This window comes from Abrus precatorius, unplaced genomic scaffold, assembly GCF_003935025.1.
Source record: "Abrus precatorius isolate BTA unplaced genomic scaffold, Abrus_2018 Scaffold8, whole genome shotgun sequence".
Taxonomy (NCBI): domain Eukaryota; kingdom Viridiplantae; phylum Streptophyta; class Magnoliopsida; order Fabales; family Fabaceae; genus Abrus; species Abrus precatorius.
The window spans coordinates 35,301,725-35,325,617 of NW_020874428.1; the positions used below are offsets into that span (position 1 = coordinate 35,301,725).

General features: G+C 30.5%; 4 protein-coding genes across 4 annotated transcripts; 1 reads left to right on the plus strand and 3 right to left on the minus strand.

The window, feature by feature from the left end:
- Nucleotides 1-1,789: 1,789 nt before the first annotated feature.
- Nucleotides 1,790-3,548, plus strand: LOC113847923. Its single transcript, XM_027477256.1, has 2 exons — nt 1,790-2,530; nt 3,276-3,548. Exons 1-2 carry the CDS (start codon nt 1,940-1,942, stop codon nt 3,429-3,431), a joined length of 747 nt encoding a protein of 248 aa, XP_027333057.1. The 5' UTR covers nt 1,790-1,939; the 3' UTR covers nt 3,432-3,548.
- A 4,419-nt stretch (nt 3,549-7,967) lies between these two features.
- Nucleotides 7,968-8,350, minus strand: LOC113848332 (uncharacterized protein At1g15400-like). The gene has a single exon (XM_027477796.1). It carries the CDS (start codon nt 8,334-8,336, stop codon nt 7,989-7,991), a length of 348 nt encoding a protein of 115 aa, XP_027333597.1. The 5' UTR covers nt 8,337-8,350; the 3' UTR covers nt 7,968-7,988.
- A 3,856-nt stretch (nt 8,351-12,206) lies between these two features.
- Nucleotides 12,207-15,724, minus strand: LOC113847503 (zinc finger CCCH domain-containing protein 34-like). Its single transcript, XM_027476656.1, has 3 exons — nt 15,551-15,724; nt 15,130-15,240; nt 12,207-14,056 (listed from the first exon to the last, which is right to left on the minus strand). Exons 1-3 carry the CDS (start codon nt 15,620-15,622, stop codon nt 12,638-12,640), a joined length of 1,602 nt encoding a protein of 533 aa, XP_027332457.1. The 5' UTR covers nt 15,623-15,724; the 3' UTR covers nt 12,207-12,637.
- Nucleotides 15,725-17,312: 1,588 nt separating this feature from the next.
- LOC113846957 (NADH-cytochrome b5 reductase-like protein) lies at nt 17,313-22,635 on the minus strand. The gene is made up of 13 exons (XM_027475743.1): nt 22,320-22,635; nt 22,194-22,236; nt 22,030-22,105; nt 20,866-20,925; nt 20,715-20,765; nt 19,544-19,598; nt 19,364-19,434; nt 19,231-19,282; nt 18,861-18,938; nt 18,507-18,596; nt 18,298-18,411; nt 17,772-17,840; nt 17,313-17,689 (listed from the first exon to the last, which is right to left on the minus strand). Exons 1-13 carry the CDS (start codon nt 22,452-22,454, stop codon nt 17,633-17,635), a joined length of 951 nt encoding a protein of 316 aa, XP_027331544.1. The 5' UTR covers nt 22,455-22,635; the 3' UTR covers nt 17,313-17,632.
- Nucleotides 22,636-23,893: the final 1,258 nt, after the last annotated feature.

Here is a 23,893-nt window from a genome sequence, read left to right on the forward strand (position 1 = left end):
AATTAAACAAGGTTAGCTATAACAATTGTAACGAAATTATTCCCAAGTTAAGTAACTAGAATCCAAAACCAACTATCAGTGTCTTCAGCAAACACGTCTTCCCCACAACTTTATTTCGAAATAAATGTCACGATATATACTAATACTAGTCCTCATCTTTCATTCAAATGCTTCTTGTTTTTTTGCACAAGTATTTCAAAATGTAGTAGTTTCACCTAAATAATCGTTATTAATGATGTATTTAAAGCAAAGTCGTATATATCCCCATCAGAACCCATAACCACATTAAATTATACACACAGTCGCATGCATAAACTATGACCACATAATTTAAGTAATCTTTCGTTCTTTTTGTTGTAGGGTACGTAATAATTTAATAAGAAAGTAAACTAAAAGAAATCCACTGACAATAGGCACAGTCTTTTAATGACAAGTGTTTAAAATTTTGATAGTTTTAGAACTCACACCAAAATCAAAATAGAGGAGGATGAATAATATATGATTCTTTTATGTTTTTATATTAGAACTCATATTCCATTTTTAATCTGTTTCAAATAAATATAATTTTACATAAGAATTGTCAAAATACGAGTATCCTATACGGAAAACTGAACCAAATCATTGTACGAATGAGTTGAAACGATAGAAACATTTCACTAAAATTTTGATGCACATATATCGTTACCGGTGGCTTCACCTATGGTTCATGGACCCGTCAAAATCTCATTGCAAACCAACGAATCGGAAGGTCCATATAACAAACTAAGTTGTAGGGTAACCGCATAGATCGTCGACACATTCTGCACACCTAGATTGTTGAATAACCCAAGCCATAAACATAAGAGAGAAGAAAAAAGAAATTATATATGCTTCTGGTACAATCATGATAATCCTATTTTAAAAGGTTCTTCTACATTTAAGCCCTGATTTTTAAAAGTATTTTTAAAATGCCTATACACGACAAAGATAAATAGTAAAAAAGAGATGAAAAATAATTTTACATATAATATCTTATACAATATCAATGTTTAGATATTCAACTAACAAATTTAAAAGGATACAGAACTAAGAGTTATTTTTGTTTTGTTCTTATCTCAATTTTTTATGAGGGGATTGGTGATTAGAATTGTTAAACAACTTGTAAATCATACCTGTCGCAACACTGTTCACATATTTGTTTTTTTGAGGAGCTTAGCTGCATCTGTACACTTATGATTTAATTGATAGCAGTGGGTGAATCTACCTCAACCAGCCAGACGAAAGGAAATGCCAAAATGACAACATCTACATATGATGTGTTAGTATATATACAAAAAACCTTACCACAGATCACCCAACTATCAATCTCTTTCTCATAAATGTACAGCCAAGTTAGCTTATGGTCGTTATTGATTGTGGGTTTAACCCTCAAACGATTTCCATCCAATAACCACCAAAGAATTCATGCATGTTGATAAAGAGCTCAGGGTGGGGATAAGTTGAAGCTACAAAGTAGCAGATACTAGATAACGACCTTTTTACGGGGGGTACCCAACAAATAGGCGGTGGGAAGGGTAGGGGTCCATGGATGCTGGTTTGTCTAGAAGCAGGTCACTGGGGGACAAATATGCCCCAGAGACTAATGATTAGTCCCACACCACAATGGCCATTATTTGATATTAAAGAACTAGACCAATATATTTCAAATCTTAGGTAAATATATAACATTACCATTTGTTATATATCCTTCACCACAGGCAGAAACACATGGGTTTGCCTTTATAAGTATGTCACCTTCTTGTGAATATGCATTATTCTAATAATTGGTCTTCCTATTGCTCGTGATTAAGTATACAGACCCTGTCAAACATTTATATGTACACGTATCTCCATGCCTCATTAGTCCCAATTGGATCTATCTACTAATCATTCTTCTAGTCTCGGAAGAGGGCCTCAGAAAATGGCTAACCAAGACAAGCAACAACACAAGAGAGGGTTCATGTACATTTACAAAGGTGGCATAGGAAACCAGAGAAAGAAAGAGTTAGAGCACGGTGTTGTGCATCAAGACAAGAAATCCAATTCACGCAGTTGGTTGCACAAAATATCAAGAACTCGAACTTTCAATGTAGTAAATGGTGATCACAAAGACTTAGACATTGGAGAAAGAAGAGGAGAAGAATTTGTTGAGGCAAGAAAGTCAACATCTTTCTTAGAGTTAGTATCACCAGGAGGATTTGTTGAGGGAAGAAAATCACTATCTTGCATAGAGGCAACAGCGTCACCAGCTGCAAGAGGAATCACAGTTGAGGAGGGAAGAAAATCAGTGTCCCACATTGAAACAGGTTTAGCAGCAGGAAGAGTTGTTGAGGGTCGAAAGTCAGTGTCCCAAATTGAAACATTGTCTTCTGTGGCTGCATATCTTCAAGTTAAGGTTTTGGTCTCAGACATGCCAAGTTTCATGCAAGTGCATGCTTTTCGTTGTGCAAGAAGGACATATGATAGCTTGGAGAAGTTTAGCTCTAAACACATAGCACATAACATAAAGAAGGTATGCTATAATTTGACCTCTCATGATCATTGAATTAAGATGTTAAGTCAATTTCATTTCATCAACATTCCTTTAGTTTAGTTGTGATCTTGTAGGGGCATAGAGATAGGTAGTGTTGTTAGTTAAGAAGATTGTGGCGCAAAAGGAAGAAAAGTGATTGGGATTATTTTCTTGGTGTTTCTTTTTGGAACTTTGCTTCTGGAGTGATTGAGATTTGTTCAAATTCAATGAACCCCACAGAAGAATTAAAGGTGAAAGCCGACTAGACGAGCCATGTGTTGACATTTTCTGTCTCTCTTCCTTTCTTCGTTTATTGGATATAATATTTGAAACTGGTTCAATACAATGGAATTGAGATCACTGATCTAGCAAACACCTGTGTCTAGATCTTTAGATCTTGGCCGTCCACGAGTTTACACAATTTTGTTGAATCTCCTTTGTCAAAGATCAAATCTTAATTGCAAAATTCCCAACAGCCCATGTGTTAAACCCCCGTAGGCTCATACCCCAAATATTGTAGCTAATCATGCACTACTTATCTCAGAAAATAGGTGCATTAATCTTATTCATCTTATACTCAACCCATGTGCACAACAGAGACATGGTTTGTTTATTTAGTTCTTTATATATTTGGTCAGCAAGATCTATAAAACAAAATAAAGTATCTCTCTCTCTCTCTCTCTCTCTTTGTCATTATTTATAAATCTATTTATTTACAATATATTCCTGGTATGTTCATGTGCAGGAATTTGATAAAGCGTATGGTCCGGTCTGGCATTGCATTGTAGGATCAAGTTTCGGTTCATTTGTGACGCATTCAACGGGGCGTTTTCTTTATTTTTCAATGGAAAATTTATATATTCTACTGTTCAAGACGAAAGTTAAGAAAGCGTTGGATTAAGGTACATATAATATATATAAGATTTAGCTACGGCTTTTTATGCTGGCAAAATTTGTATTCATTTTTCAGATGTCTTGTCTGTACATGAAAATTAATGTGTAATCAAGTTTCTTTCATACAACATAAATCTGTATTCCTTCATCTTTTGCATTTTTTTTATGAAGTTTGACAAATTAGTGACGCCATAAATCTTGGAATCTTATACAACTGGGTTTCGTTTTCTCGTTGACCAGGAATCTCTAACCCAGCTCAATTCCATATTTTTAAATTCAGTTCCAGTAAAGTTGACCGAAAACAAAAATTCAGTCCTAGAAATAAGAAAAACAAGCAAAGTTCAAACAATTCATGTTTCAGTTTTCAACTTTTCCTTCACAACTTTTTTTATTTAGGGCATTCGTTAATTTATACGTTGGGTATTCCCATCTTTGTCTGCGTAATTGTTTAACTGTCAAAATTCAAAATTCAGTTATTTTGTCGTTGAATATTAGTACATCATTAATAATCATGTAGCTTTCGTTAAGTAGTTGTATTATTTAAATAAACATATTCGTAATTGGAAAAGTTTGAATATAGCATGCCTAATAACGTTAGCATCATTATTATGCATAAAAAAATAGCTAAACGTTACCTGTGGTCGACTCTGGCTGGATAGGAAATTAGGGATTTGGATTGATGCATTTTTCCTGACAAAATGCTCTTAATTAATTGGGATAATAATTTTTCTGATAAAATATAAATTTAAATCAAATTAAACATGCATAAAATTATATTTTAAACAATTTAGAAATTATTTTTATAAATTTAGATTAAATTCAATTTTTTTTGTCTGACCTAATAAAGTCTTGATGCCCAAAATGAACTGACTCCAATAGATCAAAATAACTTTGTCAACTCTTCTTGCCTTTATTACAGATATTTGACTTCTATATTAAAAATTAAAGTCTTATTTTTAAAATGTTTTTATATTAAAATATTTTTTTATCATTTATATTGAGTATTTATTTATTTTATATTTATAATTTGTTGCTTCTTTTGAATTTTCTTATTCAAATTTAATTATTTATTTTAAAATTTAATAGATTATATTAAATTTACATTAATTATTGTAATAATCTAACTTTTAAGATTAATATGACCTTGTTCAATCTTAACCTATTTTTTATTTTTAACTTTTAACACATCATATTGATATAATTTTTATTGTTTCTTCCTTAATTTAAAAAATATTTTTACTTAATATAATAAAATATTCAATATTAGAAATGGAAATATTTATTATTCTATTTATTCATTAATTTTAAAAACGTGCATTACACAATATTTTTTAATTTTATATGTTAAAAATATTATGATCGTTGTTTTTTAGATATTTTAAAAAAAAGAATAAAAATATTTATGATACACATTGATGTGATGTAATAAAATATAATACACTATAACAATAAAATATATAAAGTTCTGGTACATGGAGATATGTTTATTATTAATTTAAAGTTAATTAAGATTAAAACATAGTTTAATTAAAATGAATAGAAGATGGATTATTATTCTAATTTTATATATTCTTTAAAATTTAAATTTAATATTAATTTTTTTTATTTATATTGGGAATTTTAACTAAATAAAAAATAAATTATAAGGTAATAATATATAAATAAAATAAGGAAATAAAATCTGAAAAATATTCAGTTATAAATAAGATATTGTTTGATATTGTGTATATATTCTAAAAAATATTTTTACATTTTATATTTAAAAAATATTGATCATATATGTTTAATATATGTATCTGTTCAAATATATTTTCTTACCAATGCCACCATTTAAGTAAAGTAGTTAATAAATCAACATGAGGTGTTAAAATTGAATATATTTAATTAAAAAATATACAAGTATGAGGTAAAATTAGTCTCATTTTAGTAATAATTTCTCTTTTTATTATAAGCTTGTTTGCTTATATATTATATGTATTGCTTTAAAAAATATGTATTTTCTTTTTATGTGTCTTTTTTATCGTTTTCAACAACAAGGAAAGAAAAGATACATCCACAGGTATTGTTGAAATACTAACTCTAATACAATCACTCTTTAACAATTACAATTTGCATATTTGATTATTTTTTTTTTTTAAGAGTGTGAGTCGTTTAATATACCATACATACTTCTTATTGGTTGAGCATTAAATCTTAGATAAAAGTGTTGCAGTATTAGGTAGTAATTTTTCTACGAGTCAAACATAACAAGAAATTTTTTTGGAGAAAAATATAAGAAGAACCAGTTAACAGCCCGTGCAATATTCAATATCTGAGAGAGTGTAATTTACATGACAATTTTAATATTAAAAATTACATGTGACAAACTGTAAAAAATAATTTTATTAAATATGTGACGTTTATCCTAGATAAGGTAGTCTCATTTGTAATATAAAAATCGATTAAAAACTAAAAAAATTAATTTTAAGAAATATAAGAAAAATATCAATGTCCAAATCAAAATGGTAAAAAAATTATCAATATATTTATTAAAAATTAAATTTTTTAATCAGAAAAATCATCTTTAACATGGTATATTTAATAAATAAATAAGAAGAAAAGAAATAAAAGAGAAAGAGAGATAAAAGTAGATAAAAAAAAATTTCTATTTTTTTTATGAATAAAAAGATCTTTTAATCTTAGATGAAAATTATTTTTCATTTAATTGGTAATAAATTGATCTTTAAAAAGGAGAACCTTTCCGAGAGTGTGTGTATACATTTTTCACTAATTTCTTTATATCTCAAACAAGTAAAATAGTTTATATCTACTTCGTTTTTAATATTCGTCGTATTTTTATTTTTTTTTCATCTCAATTAAATCTAGTAAAAGGCTAATCACATTGTTGATAAAAACTGTGTGAGACATGTCCACAGAGATGAGAGAACTTAATATCAATCACGTTCCAAACATGATTTGCTAAGATTGATTTTATTTAATACTAATACTAACCAATATTTGTGTAAAATTAAATGGTAAATATTAATGAAATTTTCTCACTCTCTCATATATGCCCCAAGTTGGTAACCTAGAATTACACATGCAAGAGTAAATTAATGTCACAATGACATATCAATTTGCCTATATATTAGAAGCATAAATCCCCCTTCTTGAACATAAAAATATTTTCAATTGTCGTTATGTTTCTCCTTGTAATGAATGAACTCATCGTCATTTAACAATATTTTTATATATTTTTAAAAAATATTAATTGTTTTTTAAAATTATCTTTTTACATTTATATCTATATTTATCCGCTAATCTCAAATTTAATTACTTTAATTTTTTTTTCATATTAAATTTCCTCATTACGTAAAATACTAAAAAGATATATAAAATTATAATCATCTCAATTAGAAAAAGGAGAAAAGTATTTTTTAGTGATTTCATAATTTATTACAGATACATATTTTATCTCAATATTTGTCAATTTTTTGAATCAACCATTTTGAATTTTATTTATTTATTTTCAAGTTAGGTTTTTGCTTTAAATGAGCATAACGCTATCTTTATATTATTAGACGTGTGTGCATATGTATCGGTCAAAGTCTAAACACCGGAGGGACACCGGAGGGCCATTGTCTCAGATTTAGACGATTTCTTCATTCTTCTTTTCTTTTCTTCATTAGTTTCATATTAAGATGTCAAGTGTGATACTTCAATCATGAAACCTTCTTATTTAACAGGCTAACTTTTTGAATCAAGTTTATTTTATGTGCTTAAATTATAATAAATAAAGTTTTCATTAAAAGTTGAATTACAGAAAAAAAAAAAAAAAAAACCAGTTACACAGTGGATTAAAATATGGGTCATAATAATTCTACTGTTGATATCATGTGAAATTAGTTAATGTCGACACGCTAGTTAATTGCCAAATGTACGTTCTGTAATCTTTGGTTTCATTCTTTTAGTAGTTTAAGCCAACTGAATTAGCTTACTTTAAGACAAAGCAAGATAGAAATTCAACGGTACAGGCAACTCTAAAAAATCATCGAACGTTTTAGTTTTCATCTTCAAGCAGCAACAAAAGACCGAACACCTAATCGCAACAAAATGATAACTACGTATGTTGCAAAAATACACGTAATATTTTTTTGGTTTAGAAAGCACAAACCATACTATATGGACGTTTCCTACATGATTAATTATCACACTTCAAAATCGCTAAAATTGGCTTGATGATTCCTCAAAATATGCCAAGTTGTTGAACGTTTCTCATAGAACAATACATAGTCTTCTTAATGTTGACCGATTAAAGTGCTCTCCGACCTTATACTACTCTGCTAATTGTTACAAATTATAATCGTAAATTTCTCCTTCAATCGTAGGCCCAATAGTCCATACTCATTTGGATTATAATCAATCATAAGCTTATTACATACCAAGGTACATCCACATGTCCAAGGAATTTACAAACAATAATCCCAAATACAAAGCACAAAACTGAAACGGAGACAAGAAATTAAGGATAAAAAGAAGCAGCACAGATTTACATGTTGGGAGAGAATAAGAAAGAAGGTTGTGTTTACCTAAGCTTTTTGGATTTGGGGTTGGCAGAAACTGGTTTGCCAAAGAAACCACAAAAGCCACAGGTAGCTAGCTTGGGAGAAGGTGGGTCCTTAGATGGTGCAACGTTGACCGTACGATATGGGCGTGCCCCCTCTGATCTGCTACGCTCTAACGTGGCAATTTGTCCTATTACTTCAACTCTTTCGTTTCCTTGTTGATTCTGGTTAGCCTTAGCTTCTTGGTTCTGGTTCTGGTTCTGATTCTGATTTTGGTCCCCAAGACCGGCAAGGAACTTGTCATCCCACACCAATCCTGAAGACCCTTGTCTTCTGAAGGATGTTACTGATTTCTGCAACTCAGCCATCTCTCTCTCTCTCTCTTTCTCTGTGATATGGTTGAAATTGAAGGGAAATTTTAAACCTCAACTAGTAGTTATATGATGATGTTAGAGTTTGATAATTAGAGAGATGATGAGGTTGGGGGGAAAATGACAAATAAAGGAATATATAAAGAAGAAAATCACTAGGGGAATCTAATTGCTGGGTTTGGTTATGTTGATCGGTTAAAGATTTTGACAACCTTGACATTAATTACGTGTTACTTTTTTGACTTAAAAAGGAGTAACATATACAGCAAGAGTTGAGAATTCTAGTGTCACCTAACTATGTAAGTAGGGACAAGGTTTGTGTCTGCTAATACGTTTTCACTGTTTTTAGTATAATGATGCAAATCTTATCATTGATGGGATTTCCTAATAAGAATTGTGATTCCTTGTTTCGGCTTCATATTGGTCAAACTTAACTTCAGTCCTTTACTACCCAAACATATTCGTAAAATTATTTATCCACATTGATTGAAAGAAAAGTAGACAGAGATTCATTAATACATCTACAATCTTGATTTCGCTCTTGTATTTGTTATTTTTTTGCCTAATAGCACTGGGTATTCATTTTACTTTGCCATTCCAGGTGCCATCACCATGATGCAACTCCCTTCTTTGGTAGTGCCATAGTATTCAGCATTCCATGACTACTCTTGAAGAAACCAAATCTTTGGATTCAACTCACACCATATTTTCACGTTGTATTCTTAAAAAGTAAACATCCAATTTGGTCATTGAAAATGGCACATTGGTCACCAAAATTGCACAATTTGATCTCTATAATGTAAAAAATTATTCACAATTTCATTCTTTTATCGATGTCAATATCAGATATTTTATCTACGCAAGTTCAAAATTACACCATTTCATAATGAATAATTGAACAGTGAAATTTCTATCTCTCCTTTTTTATAATCTAAGCCATTCGTTTCATATTTTACAGTGACATTTCAAAATAAGGTCATTATAAGTTTAAATAGCGAAATTATTTTAGATAAATAATTCATTTAAGCTTAAAGTTCACATTCTATTCCAATTTTAGAGCAGGCTTATACCCAAAATTCTAATAGTACAGTTATTGGAGGTCCTCATTCTTTGGTTTGGTTTATGTAATTTGGATTATAGGTGTACCAAAGGTGATGAATAAAGACATACTAGGATTATATACAATACAAGGAAAATATTATAACTTAGATTTCTTATACGAAAACAATATTTTAAGCACATGTAGAGCGAACATGTGATGCAACACATATGATGATACATGTTAACTTTTTAATCCGTCCATTGTAACAGCCGTTGAAAGAAAGACTATATTATGAGAAACTTCGTATATTTTGGGACTAATTAATATGTGATAACACTTTCAAGGATCAAAGATAAACAATATATCACTTTCATCGATCAAATTGTACGTTTATTCATTTTTTAATGTTTTAGAAATTTGCTTTAATATAAAGTTTATTTTATTTTTTTGGATGAAAGTATTATCAATTTTAAAGCCTGTTATCGCTTGGATCCAAAATAAAATTTACAAATTATGCTCCTAATTTTCAATTTGAAAATTGATTGCATTACACCTCTGTTTTGTCATCATACAATGAACAAAGTTAGACGGAAATAGTGATACACATTGTTTTAAATTTTGTTAAATTATAAGATCAAAAGACTTATCTTAAAAAAAAAAATAGTTAGCATTTTTTTTCTCTAACAATATGGGGGCAAGCACAAAATAAAACCAGAAATCGAATTAATCGTAAGAATGTCAACATCTCATGAAGGGAAGGGACGTCATGTGTTGATAAAATTAATATGCGTTTTAGAAATTAGAGGAGACTGCAAGATACTAAATTAGAGGTGGGCATCAGAATAAGATGAGGTTAGGCTAAAGAAGCTAAGAGCTAAAGTTTTATTATGTATTTTTTTCATTATTTTTAAATATTTTTAATAAAAAATTATAAGTAATTCTTTAGTAAACTTTTTTTCTTTTAATCATTAAGGAATATTTTACCTAAAGAGTATCACACAGCTTTTTGGCTACAAAAATACATAACTCGGATTCAATGCCATAGATTTCGCTTGTCTATTCCAAATTAATAGAATAATACCCAAGTTCTGTTATTTAAAACACGTGTAAAGATGTGAAATTGTCGTGTATCGGTTTCCGGCGACATTACTTAAAGCACTAAGAATGTATATTTTAATATAATAAATATATTTATTTTTGTTATTTTTTATTAATAGATAAAAATTTAAAATAATAAAAGGCTAACTCAACGTCTTTTTTAGAAAAAAATAATTCTTATATTATCATGTGAAAATAAGTTGATAAAAAAATAATATAAACTAATTCATATTGGTATATATAAAAAATTTAAAAATTTTATTAACTTTAATTCTTAGAGCTGAGTTTAAGCATTTATAAATAAAATTTTTTTATTAAAAAAATACATAGTTATTATATTGAAGTTATAAAAATATAATAAATATTTTTTTAATAAAATTTTACTATTATTAGTTATTTATCATTAACCTTAAAGGTTAAAATTAACAAAACCTAAAATTTAGTTAGCTAAACATTTTATATAATAGTTAATTTTTTTAAAAATACAATAAATTTTGACTATCCTAATAGAATCAACAAACAACATAATTTTCTTAATAATTAAATATAGTTTACAGACATTAAAATAAACTAACATATATTTTAAATTTATTTTTTAATTTTGTTATCAGGTCCTTAAAACGTTAGTTAGCATACCTCTCTATATTTTAATCCATACACACATAAACAAGTTCAGTTAACATTCCATAATTTCTCAAAAAAACAGTTTTAAAATAAAATAATAATTAAGCAAAACCATTTCAATTAATTATATATTTTTCTTATAACGTATATTATTTTTTATATTCTTAAAATTTACTAAAATAAAAAGTATAAGTATGAGATATTTATTAGTTTATCATTACATCATAGAGTAATTTCACTTACGAATTGACTAAAAGAAAACAAGCTACAAATAAACTCAAGATGGAATAAAAAGGAAGCAGGAAGCAGGAAGCAGGAAGGAGGAAGGAAATTTCTTTAAAAATTTTGGGTATTTAAGGAGATTCATTCTCATTATGACCAGATCGACTTTATCGGAAACTCACCAAGAGTTTTACTTTCAATTTTTTATAAGCAGTGTAATTTTCTAATAATATAATTAATTATATTTAAAACTAATAAATATCTATATTCTTTCATTTTCAATTAAATGCTTAATTTTATTGTTGTTTATATTTCCAATAATTTATAATTCTCACATTCTCAATTGAGCATTTAATAAATTTTTTATTTTATAATTCTTAATAAATTTTAATATGTATTTAGTAAGCACCAGCGACTATTTTTTTTCTATGTATAAATTTAATTAATTTTTCTAACTTAAAATCTCTAATTTCCTAATTAGCTTTCACGCTTTATTTTATCAGGAATGGTTGTATCAACAATTGACCCAAAAATTATTAGGACAGATTATAAAAATAAAAAGTTTATTAAAAGAGTTGCATCTGAAAATCTAATCGAATAAATTTGAATTTTTTTATTAATTTTATTAAATCTCCGATTTTGTGTTTAGCTGTAGCCTTCAGGTCTGATACAGCATGGAACCACCCCTTGGTTACTGGATGGTGAAAAAATGTTTAATTTCTATGCATTTTTTAATAATAATAAAAAAAGATTGTTGTATGTGAATCTAAAATGGCATCTGTGCACGAATACTCGAATTCAGAAATAAACATCGTTTATCCCAATGTCCGACGACTTTAGTTTTTCGTATACCTAATATTTATATGCGTAACGATAATTACGGTGAAAATCCACAAAGATGGGACATTTTATCATGTAAGAACATCGACCGAGACAAGGTAGTGAGTACTTCTAAGCTCTGTACAAGCAAAAAGAAAGGGGGCCAAAATCACACATAAAACTAAAGTAAATCAGTAATCCACTCTCTAGATTAAGACGTCGTTCATCCAAATCAAAATATTCAACTAACTACAGAAGATATCCTTTCTAGTCAAACACTGGTTATCTAATATCTATCTTCTTCGCCTCGGGGCGCACATAACCTTCCACTCATTGGAATGAAAACTTATCATCAACTAACGGTAATGGCAGGGTCATCATATCTAGCACAGTAAAGGATGCTAGAAAGACCACCATCATCAGCCAAGTTTATCCTTTATCTTCTGAAAAAATATTAGTCACTTGAAGTCATTAGTCATTTTGATCTCATAATTCATTTGTGGCAGGTATTGCCATCTCTCACTTGATCCATGGTCCTTTTGTCCTTGAGAATTTCACTCAGAGGTTTAGGATCCTGAAAATCAGATGACATGCTTTTACAATGTATATTTTCTTCAGCCCTCCTTTTCTCTTCTTTAATTTCTGCAAGAGTCTTAGGTCCTGAAAATGTAATGGACTCGTGAATAAATCTCCTTTGCTTTAAAACGGGTTTCCTGGATATTTTAGATGAAATGAACTGCCTTTTAGCTAGTTTTTCTTTAAAATGCTTCCTTGGCCTATGTTGCTGGGAATTCCCGAGTAATCTGTGCTTGTTAGCAATTGAAAGAGTTTCAACCTCTCCAATCGAATCTATAGCACTAAAACCCAATTGTGATGTCAATCTTCTACTTAGCCGCTGATCAATGCCATGCCTTTGATGCCTTTCCTGGTTTCGAGCCATCAAAGAAGATGATTCGTGTCTTCTTAAGAAACCTGTAACAGGAGGACCATTAATTTCCCTACGTCTCCTCAGATGGTCACGTAGATCTAACTTCTTGTCATAAGCGGCCATTTCAGCCGACATTCGGATCCTTTTCCTGGACAATATAGAATCTAAGATTATCTCTCTGGGATAAGCGTGAACTGTTCTGCCATTAGCATGACTAAGATCTCTATCAAAGCATCTGTAATCATCATATGTTTCTTGTTCATACAGAATATCAGCTTCTGGGCATATAGTATCATACTCAACTGAATCTTTAAATTCATACCCCAAGTATTGCTCATTAAGTTCTTGGTCATCCCTATCAAGCACTTGAAAATATTCAGAATCTTCCTCATAACCCAAATTCTCCAATTCATCATGAACAAGAACATCAAATCCAGGGGAATGAGGGGATGATTCCCACCGTTCCTCAGGCTCTATGTGACTATTTACTTGCTCCTCTGAACTCTGCTCAGTACCTAAATGAGATATATTATGAACAAAGCCATCATCTGGAAACACAGAGTCCGACCTAGTCGCTGTAGCTTCTTTGGATTCTAAAGCAGATATCTCAAGGGAATCACCATGCCCCTTAACATTTTTGGATAATGGCAGCTGACGATCTTCCATAGGCTGAAATTCAAAATCAGACAAATCCTTTGGAGCAGTTAAAGATCTGTCAAATTGTGTTTTAATGGGTGTTGATGCTACACCTGTTGTATTTCCCGATGAAGTTTTATTCTCTAATTTGAGTGCATCAGTGCTTCCATTGTCATTCTTCAAAGGTTTTACAGTGATAAAGCTATCACCAGGCCCATGCAAAAACGAGCATCTGTCACCTTTGTTGCAAAATCCATTGAAGAAAAAATAACAGGGAACAATTGTCTTGTTTGCAGGTAATGAAGTTGGAGAAGGTTCAGATGGCACTCCAGTATGTCCATCCAATGGCTGCGAATATGATAAAAATTAGTTGAAAATGGCAAGAGGTAACAACTGAGAGGAGAGATTACTGTAAAACAAGAGCAAGTAAAAAAAATGGATATCAAATATGGAGGGGGTGTGTGAAACAGATAACAGTAACAAAAAATTCACTGTATAATCATAATGCAGTGAATTCAATGAGCCTGTTCATACATCTGAAAATTCTAATCATGAAATCTATTCAACCAAGCAAAATCAGTTTTCCTACGCAAGGAACCCTAATCATCAAGTCAGATACAAGGTAACAAAACTTCCAAATAATTTAGCTAAACAAGAGACAAACTATGAGAGACACTCTTCTATCCCATTCTCAGATGGCCAGTGGGTATAATATAACTCGAGACATTTAGGAAATGCTAAACATGGAGATGAAATATAATCCCATGCCTTTCAATTTGACATTTTAGAAAACACCACAAGGATTGTTCAAATGACCACAAAATTTAGTACTGCTCTGTAGAAAATAACATATATGTACAATATACACATAATAAAACGTGTGCAATCTTGCATCATCACAATCTACATACAGAGCAGAACAAGTGACAAATTATGCATGACATTGTATGTACCTTGCTGGACTACGGGTATAAATCAAGACATTAGAAAATACAGCCCAATCTCATAAACATGAAGGCATTCAATTTGATATTTTAAGAACATAAAAAAGACAAAGACCTAAAATTTTATATTTTCTGTTATTTAACATGCTACCGCGCTTTTAATCTTACATCACAATCTACTTAGAGATCAATCGTAATGCTTGAGCTGGCTCCTATTACCAGCTAGCTTCAGCCATGTAGCAAAGTTGGTATTTAAATGTTCAACATAAACATATTCTTTCTTTAGAGCACATATTTGAGAAATGGTCAATTTTCAGAAACCATAATCATAAATGAATTCACAACAGAAACAATTGCTCAACCACGCAAGTGACAAGACAATCCAACCGAAACGAATATCACAGTTCCAGGCAGTCCACTACACATACGCAACAAATCAAAGAGCAAAGTGAAGAAAAAGCAAAAACAAGAACTCACAGGGTGTCTAAAAGCACACGTTGGATTAAGGCAATGTCCAGATAACCAGTACCAGCAATCCCTAGGGTTGAGCCTCGCAATCTCATTATGCCGATACTCACACTCAGCACCCTGAAAAAACAAAGTGAGAAATTAATCAAATCTAAAAGTTAGAAAAATCGACACTTACCAAAAGAAAAGTCACACAAACACTCCACAAGACCAAGCATTGTTAAATTGGATGCAGAATATAATTGAAAACAGAAACAAAAGCTAGGTTTACGACAATCGAAGATAGAAGGGTAGGGTTAGAGCAATGGCATTGCAAAACAACGAGCGAATTAGCAACCGGAATTGCAAACACAAGCATCACAACCTAAACGGAGAGCAAATAGAGGAATCAAAGAAAGGGAAACGGAGGGAAAAAAAAACGGAAGAGAACCTTCTTGCAAGTGAGGGGAGAGGCCAGGAAATAAACGCAATCGGTGTTGCGCTTCACCAAATCTTCATCCATATTCGGAGACTGAAAACGGATCGTTCGAAGAAGAAGGGATCAATATTCCATCGACGTTCCAACTTCGCTCTTACATTACGGTTCCATGTTAATCAGACGATGGCATTGCCATCCTCAAAGAGAAACCATTTTGTTTATTTCTTGTGGACAAACAAACCAACGATGCAGTTTGTTGGGCTTCAAATTTTTGGGCTCCAATTGGGCCCATGACCAGAATAAAGAAAAAAGAGAGAGAGAAATATTACCTGTTATGGTAAAAGATAATTTTAAATTATTTTTAAATTAATAATTTTTATCTTTTAACTTTCACTATCTATTATATACATTGTTTGATATAAAAAGTCAACCGAGATAATTCTTCTATACGTGAGAATGCTCTCTTACAAGACACTGCAGACGTTACTGAAATTATGTGATCTCGAATCACTTGAGAGGAACAAAAGCAACACCATTAAGTGTTCTTCGTAACGTTACTTTTTCAATTATTTGAAAATAATTAGCATTGTAACAGGATGTATTATTTGACGAGGGAGGGTTGAAAAGGAATAATAGCTTTTCTTTTTGTTTGTTTGGGTGATGAAATAACAAATCAAAATGTGATGAGTTTACGAACTGGACACCGTTGGAGGTAACTCTCTCTCATTTGATTGGTGATCTCGCTTCTGCATAGATATCTGACGTGATGAAGTCACTCAAAACAAATGATTGAATGCGGATCTTCCGAATCAGATCCCGCAGACTGCAGTGGAATTTGCACTCTACTACTGATCTTCCAAATCAGCCTGTGGTGATGCTGCGCCAACTCTAATAATGATTCATAATCTTCAAATAACTTTTTTTATTTTTTAATTAGCATGGTTTGCAAATGTTAAACTTTGAAAAGTAAATAATTATTTTAATATTTTAAATTAATAAAAATAGTATTATTTTTAAAAATAAACTAAATCAAGTACGACTACTTTAATTAATGATGTTAATATCAACCTTAGGTAACGCTAAAAAATTTAAAGTTACAAAAATTGTTAAATTAATAAATAATGGACTTTTTACTATATATATGACTTAATTTAAATTTTTTATATGTGCTATGCTTGTGAGTCAACTTCAGATTGATTGGCATGATAACAAATTTTAAATTTAATTTGTAAAATATATATTTTAAAACAACACATGCCGGTAATGAATTTGAATTTTTTTTTAATATAATTCTGGAAATAAAAAAGAAAATAAAAGTCTTAAACACGTTTACTTTTTTTAAAAAATTTATTTAATAATTTAAAAAAAGAAAATAAAAAATTTGAAAGGTAAAAAAAGAGACAAAAGAAGTAAAAAGTGTTAATACAAAAAATTTTAAATTAAAAAAACTTAAAAATATGTAATTATAAAAATTTTGAATTATTTATAAAACTCTAATTCTTTCATTTAAAAACTCTCAAACCATCGTATTAATTTTCTCCCTTTCCACTAAAAACTAACATCCAAAGTGTTGACTTTTTCTATTAAAGAAAACTCCCCCTTTACTCGTTTTAAAGATCTATTTGTTAAAGTATTTTAAAAAAATGGTATAAATATATTTCAGATCAAACATTTCATTTTAAGAACTTTTTCTAAGAAAAACACTACAATAACCTCTCTCTCTCTCTCTCTTAAGATTTTAACCTTTTATTAAAAAAACACATTATTAATACTTATAAATTATGAATGCTATAATTTACTCACCAGGTAAATGTTAAAATAACTAGGTGGGAAAATAAGTTTACCCCCACGAGACACCCTTTATTGACAACCATGCTGAACAACCGCATGATTAAATATCCACAAAATTTTGGAGACTCCAGACACTTACACACTACATATTTCTCTTTGCCCTGCAATTCTAGATTTATTTCATGTTCGAATTTTCAACCGTAACTCTTTAGGTTTTTCTTCAGAAAACCAAGTTGGCACACGAATTCAGCAGGGTAAGTGCATGATGACATGCAAGCTTTAGATGCAAGAATCCAAAATTTCTCAAAATTTGTAAACCATTTGTTCAGTGTATCCAGCCTCTTTGAGTATGCCAGAAAGCTGTAGCAAGTCAACCATAGAATGCCTTATTACGGGGATCCAGGAAATAAAATCATACACACCACAAAAATAAATTTCATACCTCTCCTTGTGACCAGTCCTTGGCCTTTTCACCAGAGATATGCTTCATCATCCCAGGCGGACCACACACCTGAAATGCAGGTCATAAGGCATTAACTACAGAACTTTTTGTAGTAAATAATGAAACTTCACAACCACCACCATCATAATCCATCTCCCTGTAGACCTCACCAACCAAAAACTGAAACATTAACTTAAAATAATTTGAAAGGAAGAAATTTTGGCATAAGCCTTTTGACACAGATCAAGATTTCAATACAGGATTTCTCCATCCCATTCATATGTACTTCTTGCACGGTTTCTTATCAAAGGAAGCTTAACAAGAACAACAGGTTCTGGAAAGTGCCTTACTAATTACAATATGGGTGATTTAGCCATCTGACAATATGGATACATTATGTTCTCAAAGAAAAAGAAAAAATCTTTTAATTTCCCCAGAGGTTCAAATTGTTTAAATACATTGGTAGGATAATATTAGAAGAGCTCAGTTGATACTATGTAGATTTTACTAGAAAATCAAAACTCACAAGTATTAGAGTATCATCACTAGGACAGGGTAAGCCTTTCACAACCATATCCTTTGATATTAAACCTGCACCTCCTTTCCAATTTTTTGTTGGATTATCCACAGTGTAGAATATCTGCAAGTTTTGTTTTAAAAAAATTGTTCAATTAATTTATTCATGACAATGAGAGATTGACTAAAAATATTATCTTTGCTAAACAAGATTTTTACCTTTAAGTTTGGGTGGCTTGTTGCTAGAATGTCAAGCTTCTGTTTAAGCAGTATGTCATCTGGGGAGACATTAGCATAAAGTAATGATATCTGTATATGTATAAGGAAACTATAAGCTATGATATTATTATCTTTATAGGACAAAACTAAATAATAATAAAAATTCAACATACTTCATATGCACCGACAAACTGATCTAATTCCAGCAATATGAATCAAGCTCCCAAAAAAGTTTCAATAAATTAAAAGAAAAACTGTTCATAACTCATCTATTCCATAGCATAATTAAGAAAAGTGCATAAAAAGACAACCTGTACATCATGGGGTAACACAAAGCAGAGGTTTACCACCTACCTGAGTTTTGTCATCAGGATTCTTCAATATAGCTTCAATTACCTGAAGCATAGGTGTAATTCCTGTGCCTCCAGCAATCTGAGTCATACAAAAAGAAGGAAAAAAATAAAGAGAGCCCAAGCAAGTGCAGCCATGGAAAATGAGATAATTTTACAAACATAATGTATTTGTAACATTATATTGAAATGAAATGCATTCATTGAGGAAAATAAAGTAAGTGGCAATAACAAAGTACATTTTTTGGGAAAATATATGCGCAGGTCATTCAAACATACTTTTGAGGAAAACGAGAAACAAATTTCTTTTATTTTTTTCAAATGCATGTTTTTTTTTAAAATGAAACTGTGTCTACCAGCATGAAAATTCTTACCATGCCAATATGCTTCTTCATATTAGTAGTATATCTGAGCTTTTCAATGGGCCTGAAAGAACATGTTTCTTATAAAAGGTTGAAAAATGGAAAGTATTCTTCTGATCTTAAATTGTAATTGCAAATGACATACCCTTTCACTTCAACAACATCACCTGGTTTTAAGCTTGCAAAATGCTGGCTCATTTTTCCTTCAGGGTACACCTGCAACAATTTGAAAACTAAATCACCCAAATGCCTCTTTAAAAATTAAAATGATATGCTAGATAATTTACAGGATAAGAAAAGAAATCCCCTCAAAATGGCAGCATACCTTGATTAACAAATCAAAATATCCCTTTGATTCTGGATCTGATATGGGAGTGTACCTGTAGATTCAGATACAAGCATCCTAAATTAGTATCCATGAAATATCAACAATAAACAAGAAATTATTAGCATCTCAAAAGTGATCTTGATTCTTGACATTGAGTGGAAATTTAGTGTCTTATTATTTTAACACTTTTCCAATATCACGCCTTCTCCCTCCACCAAAAGTAAATAATAATAGCACTAATAGATTTATTTGAGGCTGGGGTAGGTAAATGTACATAAACTGACCCGCAAGCAGAGAGACTGTTACACAAACTATATTATAACTTTTTCTAAATTTCTATTTGTTAAAGACTCATATGATAATTTCACCTACTCTTAAAAACTATAAATATCAATGTCACTAAAACTGTAAAATTTAGTTTGCAAGAGCATAAACTAAATGATTCAACAGGTACTATGATATATTGTGCATAGATGTGCAGTTCTATTGTCTACACTGTATTAGCTAGTAAGAAAAGGATGGTTTTGCCATGCTTCTAAGGGTTAACGGAAAGATACAATTAGAGAGTGCACAATACTGTGAGAAATTCACACGATGAGCATTACATTATTCAAAGACAATTAGAGTTCCAACTTCCAATGAAGAGTTTCTGTGGAATAAAAAATGCAACTCAATTCAAAGGGAACCCAAAAAGAAATACAGAAGGATGGGAGTAACATGATAGAGAAATATAGCAAAGGAAAATATAATCAAGAAAAGGCAAATGTAATTGTCTTGTAAGGGAAAAAGTCAAATTAGATGGTGTCCTCCAATCTCTATTCACATAATTTATTTATAGCTAAACAAATATCTGAGGTCAACAAAATACATAGAAAAAAAATGTACACCATACAAATGGTTTTCATAGATATTCATCACAAAAAATGCAGGGTTAAGAGGGGCATCAAGAACACTAATTAATCATACTAAAGCTATTACCGGTGATAAGACAAATAAGTATACTAAAAAAGAAAATTAAACAATTTAAGAAACTAATATTTAATATAAGAACAATTATGACAATTTTTGACCAATGAGGGAAGATGGCCAAAAGGTTAAATGATTAGGTGCCAGAATAAAGAGAGATCTTGAGATGAAGTACACTCATTGTCTCGATATGAAAACTTACGGACGTATGACAAATTTTGGTTTTCCTTCATCATCTTGTCCCAATGGAGCCCTGCATATATACAAATGCTTTGAGTCCACAACATGTGAAACCAAAAAACAAATATGATGCCAGTATCAAAAACATATGAACTATCGACAATATATCACACCTTGTAAGAATGCATGAAGCAATATCCAGGCCCAACTTCTTAGTGGGATCAAATGAAAACCTGGCATACGGTCATAGAGAAATGAAAATAGTTACACAAATGCAAGATAAAATCTGTTAGTGCATTTGCACGCATGAAATTAAAATAGTAATGAGAATATTGAGTTCATTTTGCTATTTGATAATGAATATGAGCAACATTGATGAAAGCACATCTTGTATGATTTGGGTTGCATTTTTGCAAAATAGTTGAATTAAGCTCGTACTATATAAGAGCTTATCACGTGAAAACTTACAGTTACATCTTATTTTGGCAAGCATCACTGTGAAACTCATGAAATAAGCTAAAAAGAGCCTAAAGAAGTGTCACAAACCACTTTCATCAGCTTAACCAAACACTAGCTTAAATGTTTACATGATAAGATAAGGTCAAATAAACTTTTTAGAATCTCCATGCTCCCCTTGATCTCTAAATTTGCAGCTTATGCTTCAGTTTAGGTGCATATTATGATGAGCATTTGAGTTCTCTTCACTAGCATTTCATATGAATTTATTGCTCGACAAGCATTTTTTGTTTTACAAATAATTGGGTGCGATATGAATCAAAGCTTCATTATTGATAGAATATAACACCACTAATACAATTTATTAATCAGATAAAGACAACTTAGACTTTAAATAAAGGAGCCTGCAAGAAATTTAAGAATAACTTAATTGCTTCTCTCATGGAAACTCAAACCCAGACTTCTCCAAGAAAGCAAGAACATTGATTTAAATTATACCACGGTGAGATGGAGACAACAACGGATCTGCTAACTAGAGCATCACTATAGCTCCAACAGACACCAGACACTTATACTTATTTCAGAATTGAGTATTGAGTATAGTAACTAGCAGTGTATTATGGGTTCAGATCCACACAAGGGTAAGAAGTAAACTGCTTAGCTAAGTGTGTATATGGGGTTAGAATTAACTGTTTCTCCGGAAAAATACATGCCCACATTTCACTCCACTAGAGTAAATATCACATGAACAACTTCTTGGAATTAAAGTCAACAAAAGTTAAAGGACAAAACAAAAGAAAAAGCAGCATCACACAAATACAGAGGTGAGGTATTTTAAACGTATACAAATTCATGAATTGTCCTACTCGTACAGGATATACCTGAATAATTGGGTATTATGACTAACCCTGGCAGTGTCTTGCAACTTAAATTGGATCCACTTATCTGGATTGAGTGCTGAAAAAGAAATGTCCATAATCTTATTTGTGACGCATTGGAAGTTAAAGAAAATCACAAATGAAATACACATCCAGGGGATACCCACCAATATTTTTAGTTTCCTCTTGATCAATTTGTTGTGAATGAGCCTGCAAACAGTGACCGTGATGCTTATAAAGGATGAAGAATCTAGAATATATAACGAAGGAGTGAATAGTTAGTTAGGACTTACGAGGTTGGGAGAGGAATAGTAATAACAGAAGGAGGCTCCGCCGGAAATGGCGGCAATAGCAGTAAACGGAAGGCGGAAATTGGAGTGAGAGGAATTGGATTGGGCAATTGCAAACCTCCTCAAGAAAGCAGCCATTTCAATTCAGATTCAGAGAGAAAGAAGGACACAGATTCAACCACAAGCCAGGGTTCAGTGTTTTCGCCGCAAACACATTCCACAACTCGTTATTGATCGTTTCTCCAAATGTTAAACGACCAGTCGTTGCCGTTGCTTTGTAAACTTCATTTTTTTAAATCCAATCTCTTCCATTTTAGTCAGTCTAATTATTCCATATTTAGCCTTTATAAATCGCACTTTTGTATATATATATGCTTTGATAATTCAAAAAAGTTATATGTTTTAATTTTTATATTAATATTTTGTCATATTCTATAGTTAGTGACTTCAATATTTTTTTAATTGTTATAATAATAAAAACAAAAACGTAATAAAGTATTTATATAACAATTAAAATATAAATTATTAAATTACAAAAATTATTTTAAGAATAAATATTAATTATAAAATTAAATATATTTTTATTTTATTTTGTATACATAAAATTTAAAGAGTGGAATGGTCTCTCATGATACTATTGTTGAGAATATTTATAAACTTACAAGTTTTCACATAAAACATATTTTAAAAAATTACACGCATTAAATGTGAACTTCTATTTTGTTATATTTAATGGATTTTTTGAAATCCCTGAACATGACTTTTGAAAAAAAAATGTTTAGTAGCATTGGAGAGAGACATGAACTTAAAGTTTTAGAAGAATCTATTCTTTAGTGTTAGTGGTAGTGGACTAATGAATATTTGAACTCTTTGCTATTTTGATTTAGCACCTCACTCTTTTTTTAGTGGTGATTTAATGTTTTTTCAGATTAACTTTAATTCATAGATATTTCTACTCTAACTCACATATTTTAATAACGCTTAAATAATATTTTTTTTAGAACAAGGTGAATGCTGGGTATGTTACTTCAAGATTGAATAGGAATGGCCTTCAGACACAGTACTAGGTCTATATAGGTTTGTATGTATAACAAACTAATTAAATAAGTTAAATTCATGACTTCCTTTAGCTTAATATGTTAATTAATTAAAAAAATTTCTTTTAAGTTAAAAAATTAAACAAAACTAAAAAGAAGACACAAGTAAACTAAATTAATAATTTACTCATTTAAGCCACAGGTTTATTAAATATAAATTTATTTAAATTTGAACCCACTTAAATTAACCTATTTAACTATGGATCTATGCAAGACAATTCAAGTCAGACCAGATCGGGCTATACAATTGCATGAGGCCTGGTTCAACTCTAACAGTGTCTGATTGATGAGTTTGTTTTCACTATCTTCCAGATGGGACCTAATTATTACCTTGTCAATTATTGCATAATTTTCTTTTTATGCTGTGATATAATGACCCATTGTACACATCCTTTTCGTAAATGAGAGTGGTAGATCCTTCATCCTTGTTCCAAGAAGCTTCAAGTAGAATTATGATTATTCAAAGCAGTAATCAAAGGT

Excerpts from the sequence above, each read along its gene's own strand:
- LOC113847923 (XM_027477256.1), top strand. The coding sequence starts at position 1,940 with ATGGCTAACCAAGACAAGCAACAACACAAGAGAGGGTTCATGTACATT. Across the intron at positions 2,531-3,275 it reads TAGCACATAACATAAAGAAG|GAATTTGATAAAGCGTATGG; the intron begins GTATGCTATAAT and ends GTTCATGTGCAG.
- LOC113848332 (XM_027477796.1), bottom strand. The coding sequence starts at position 8,336 with ATGGCTGAGTTGCAGAAATCAGTAACATCCTTCAGAAGACAAGGGTCT.
- LOC113847503 (XM_027476656.1), bottom strand. The coding sequence starts at position 15,622 with ATGGATGAAGATTTGGTGAAGCGCAACACCGATTGCGTTTATTTCCTG. Across the intron at positions 15,241-15,550 it reads CTCCCCTCACTTGCAAGAAG|GGTGCTGAGTGTGAGTATCG; the intron begins GTTCTCTTCCGT and ends TTGTTTTTTCAG. Across the intron at positions 14,057-15,129 it reads CGTGTGCTTTTAGACACCCT|CCATTGGATGGACATACTGG; the intron begins GTGAGTTCTTGT and ends TCATATTCGCAG.
- LOC113846957 (XM_027475743.1), bottom strand. The coding sequence starts at position 22,454 with ATGGCTGCTTTCTTGAGGAGGTTTGCAATTGCCCAATCCAATTCCTCT. Across the intron at positions 19,283-19,363 it reads GATGTTGTTGAAGTGAAAGG|GCCCATTGAAAAGCTCAGAT; the intron begins GTATGTCATTTG and ends ATGTTCTTTCAG. Across the intron at positions 17,690-17,771 it reads AGGACTGGTCACAAGGAGAG|CTTTCTGGCATACTCAAAGA; the intron begins GTATGAAATTTA and ends GACTTGCTACAG.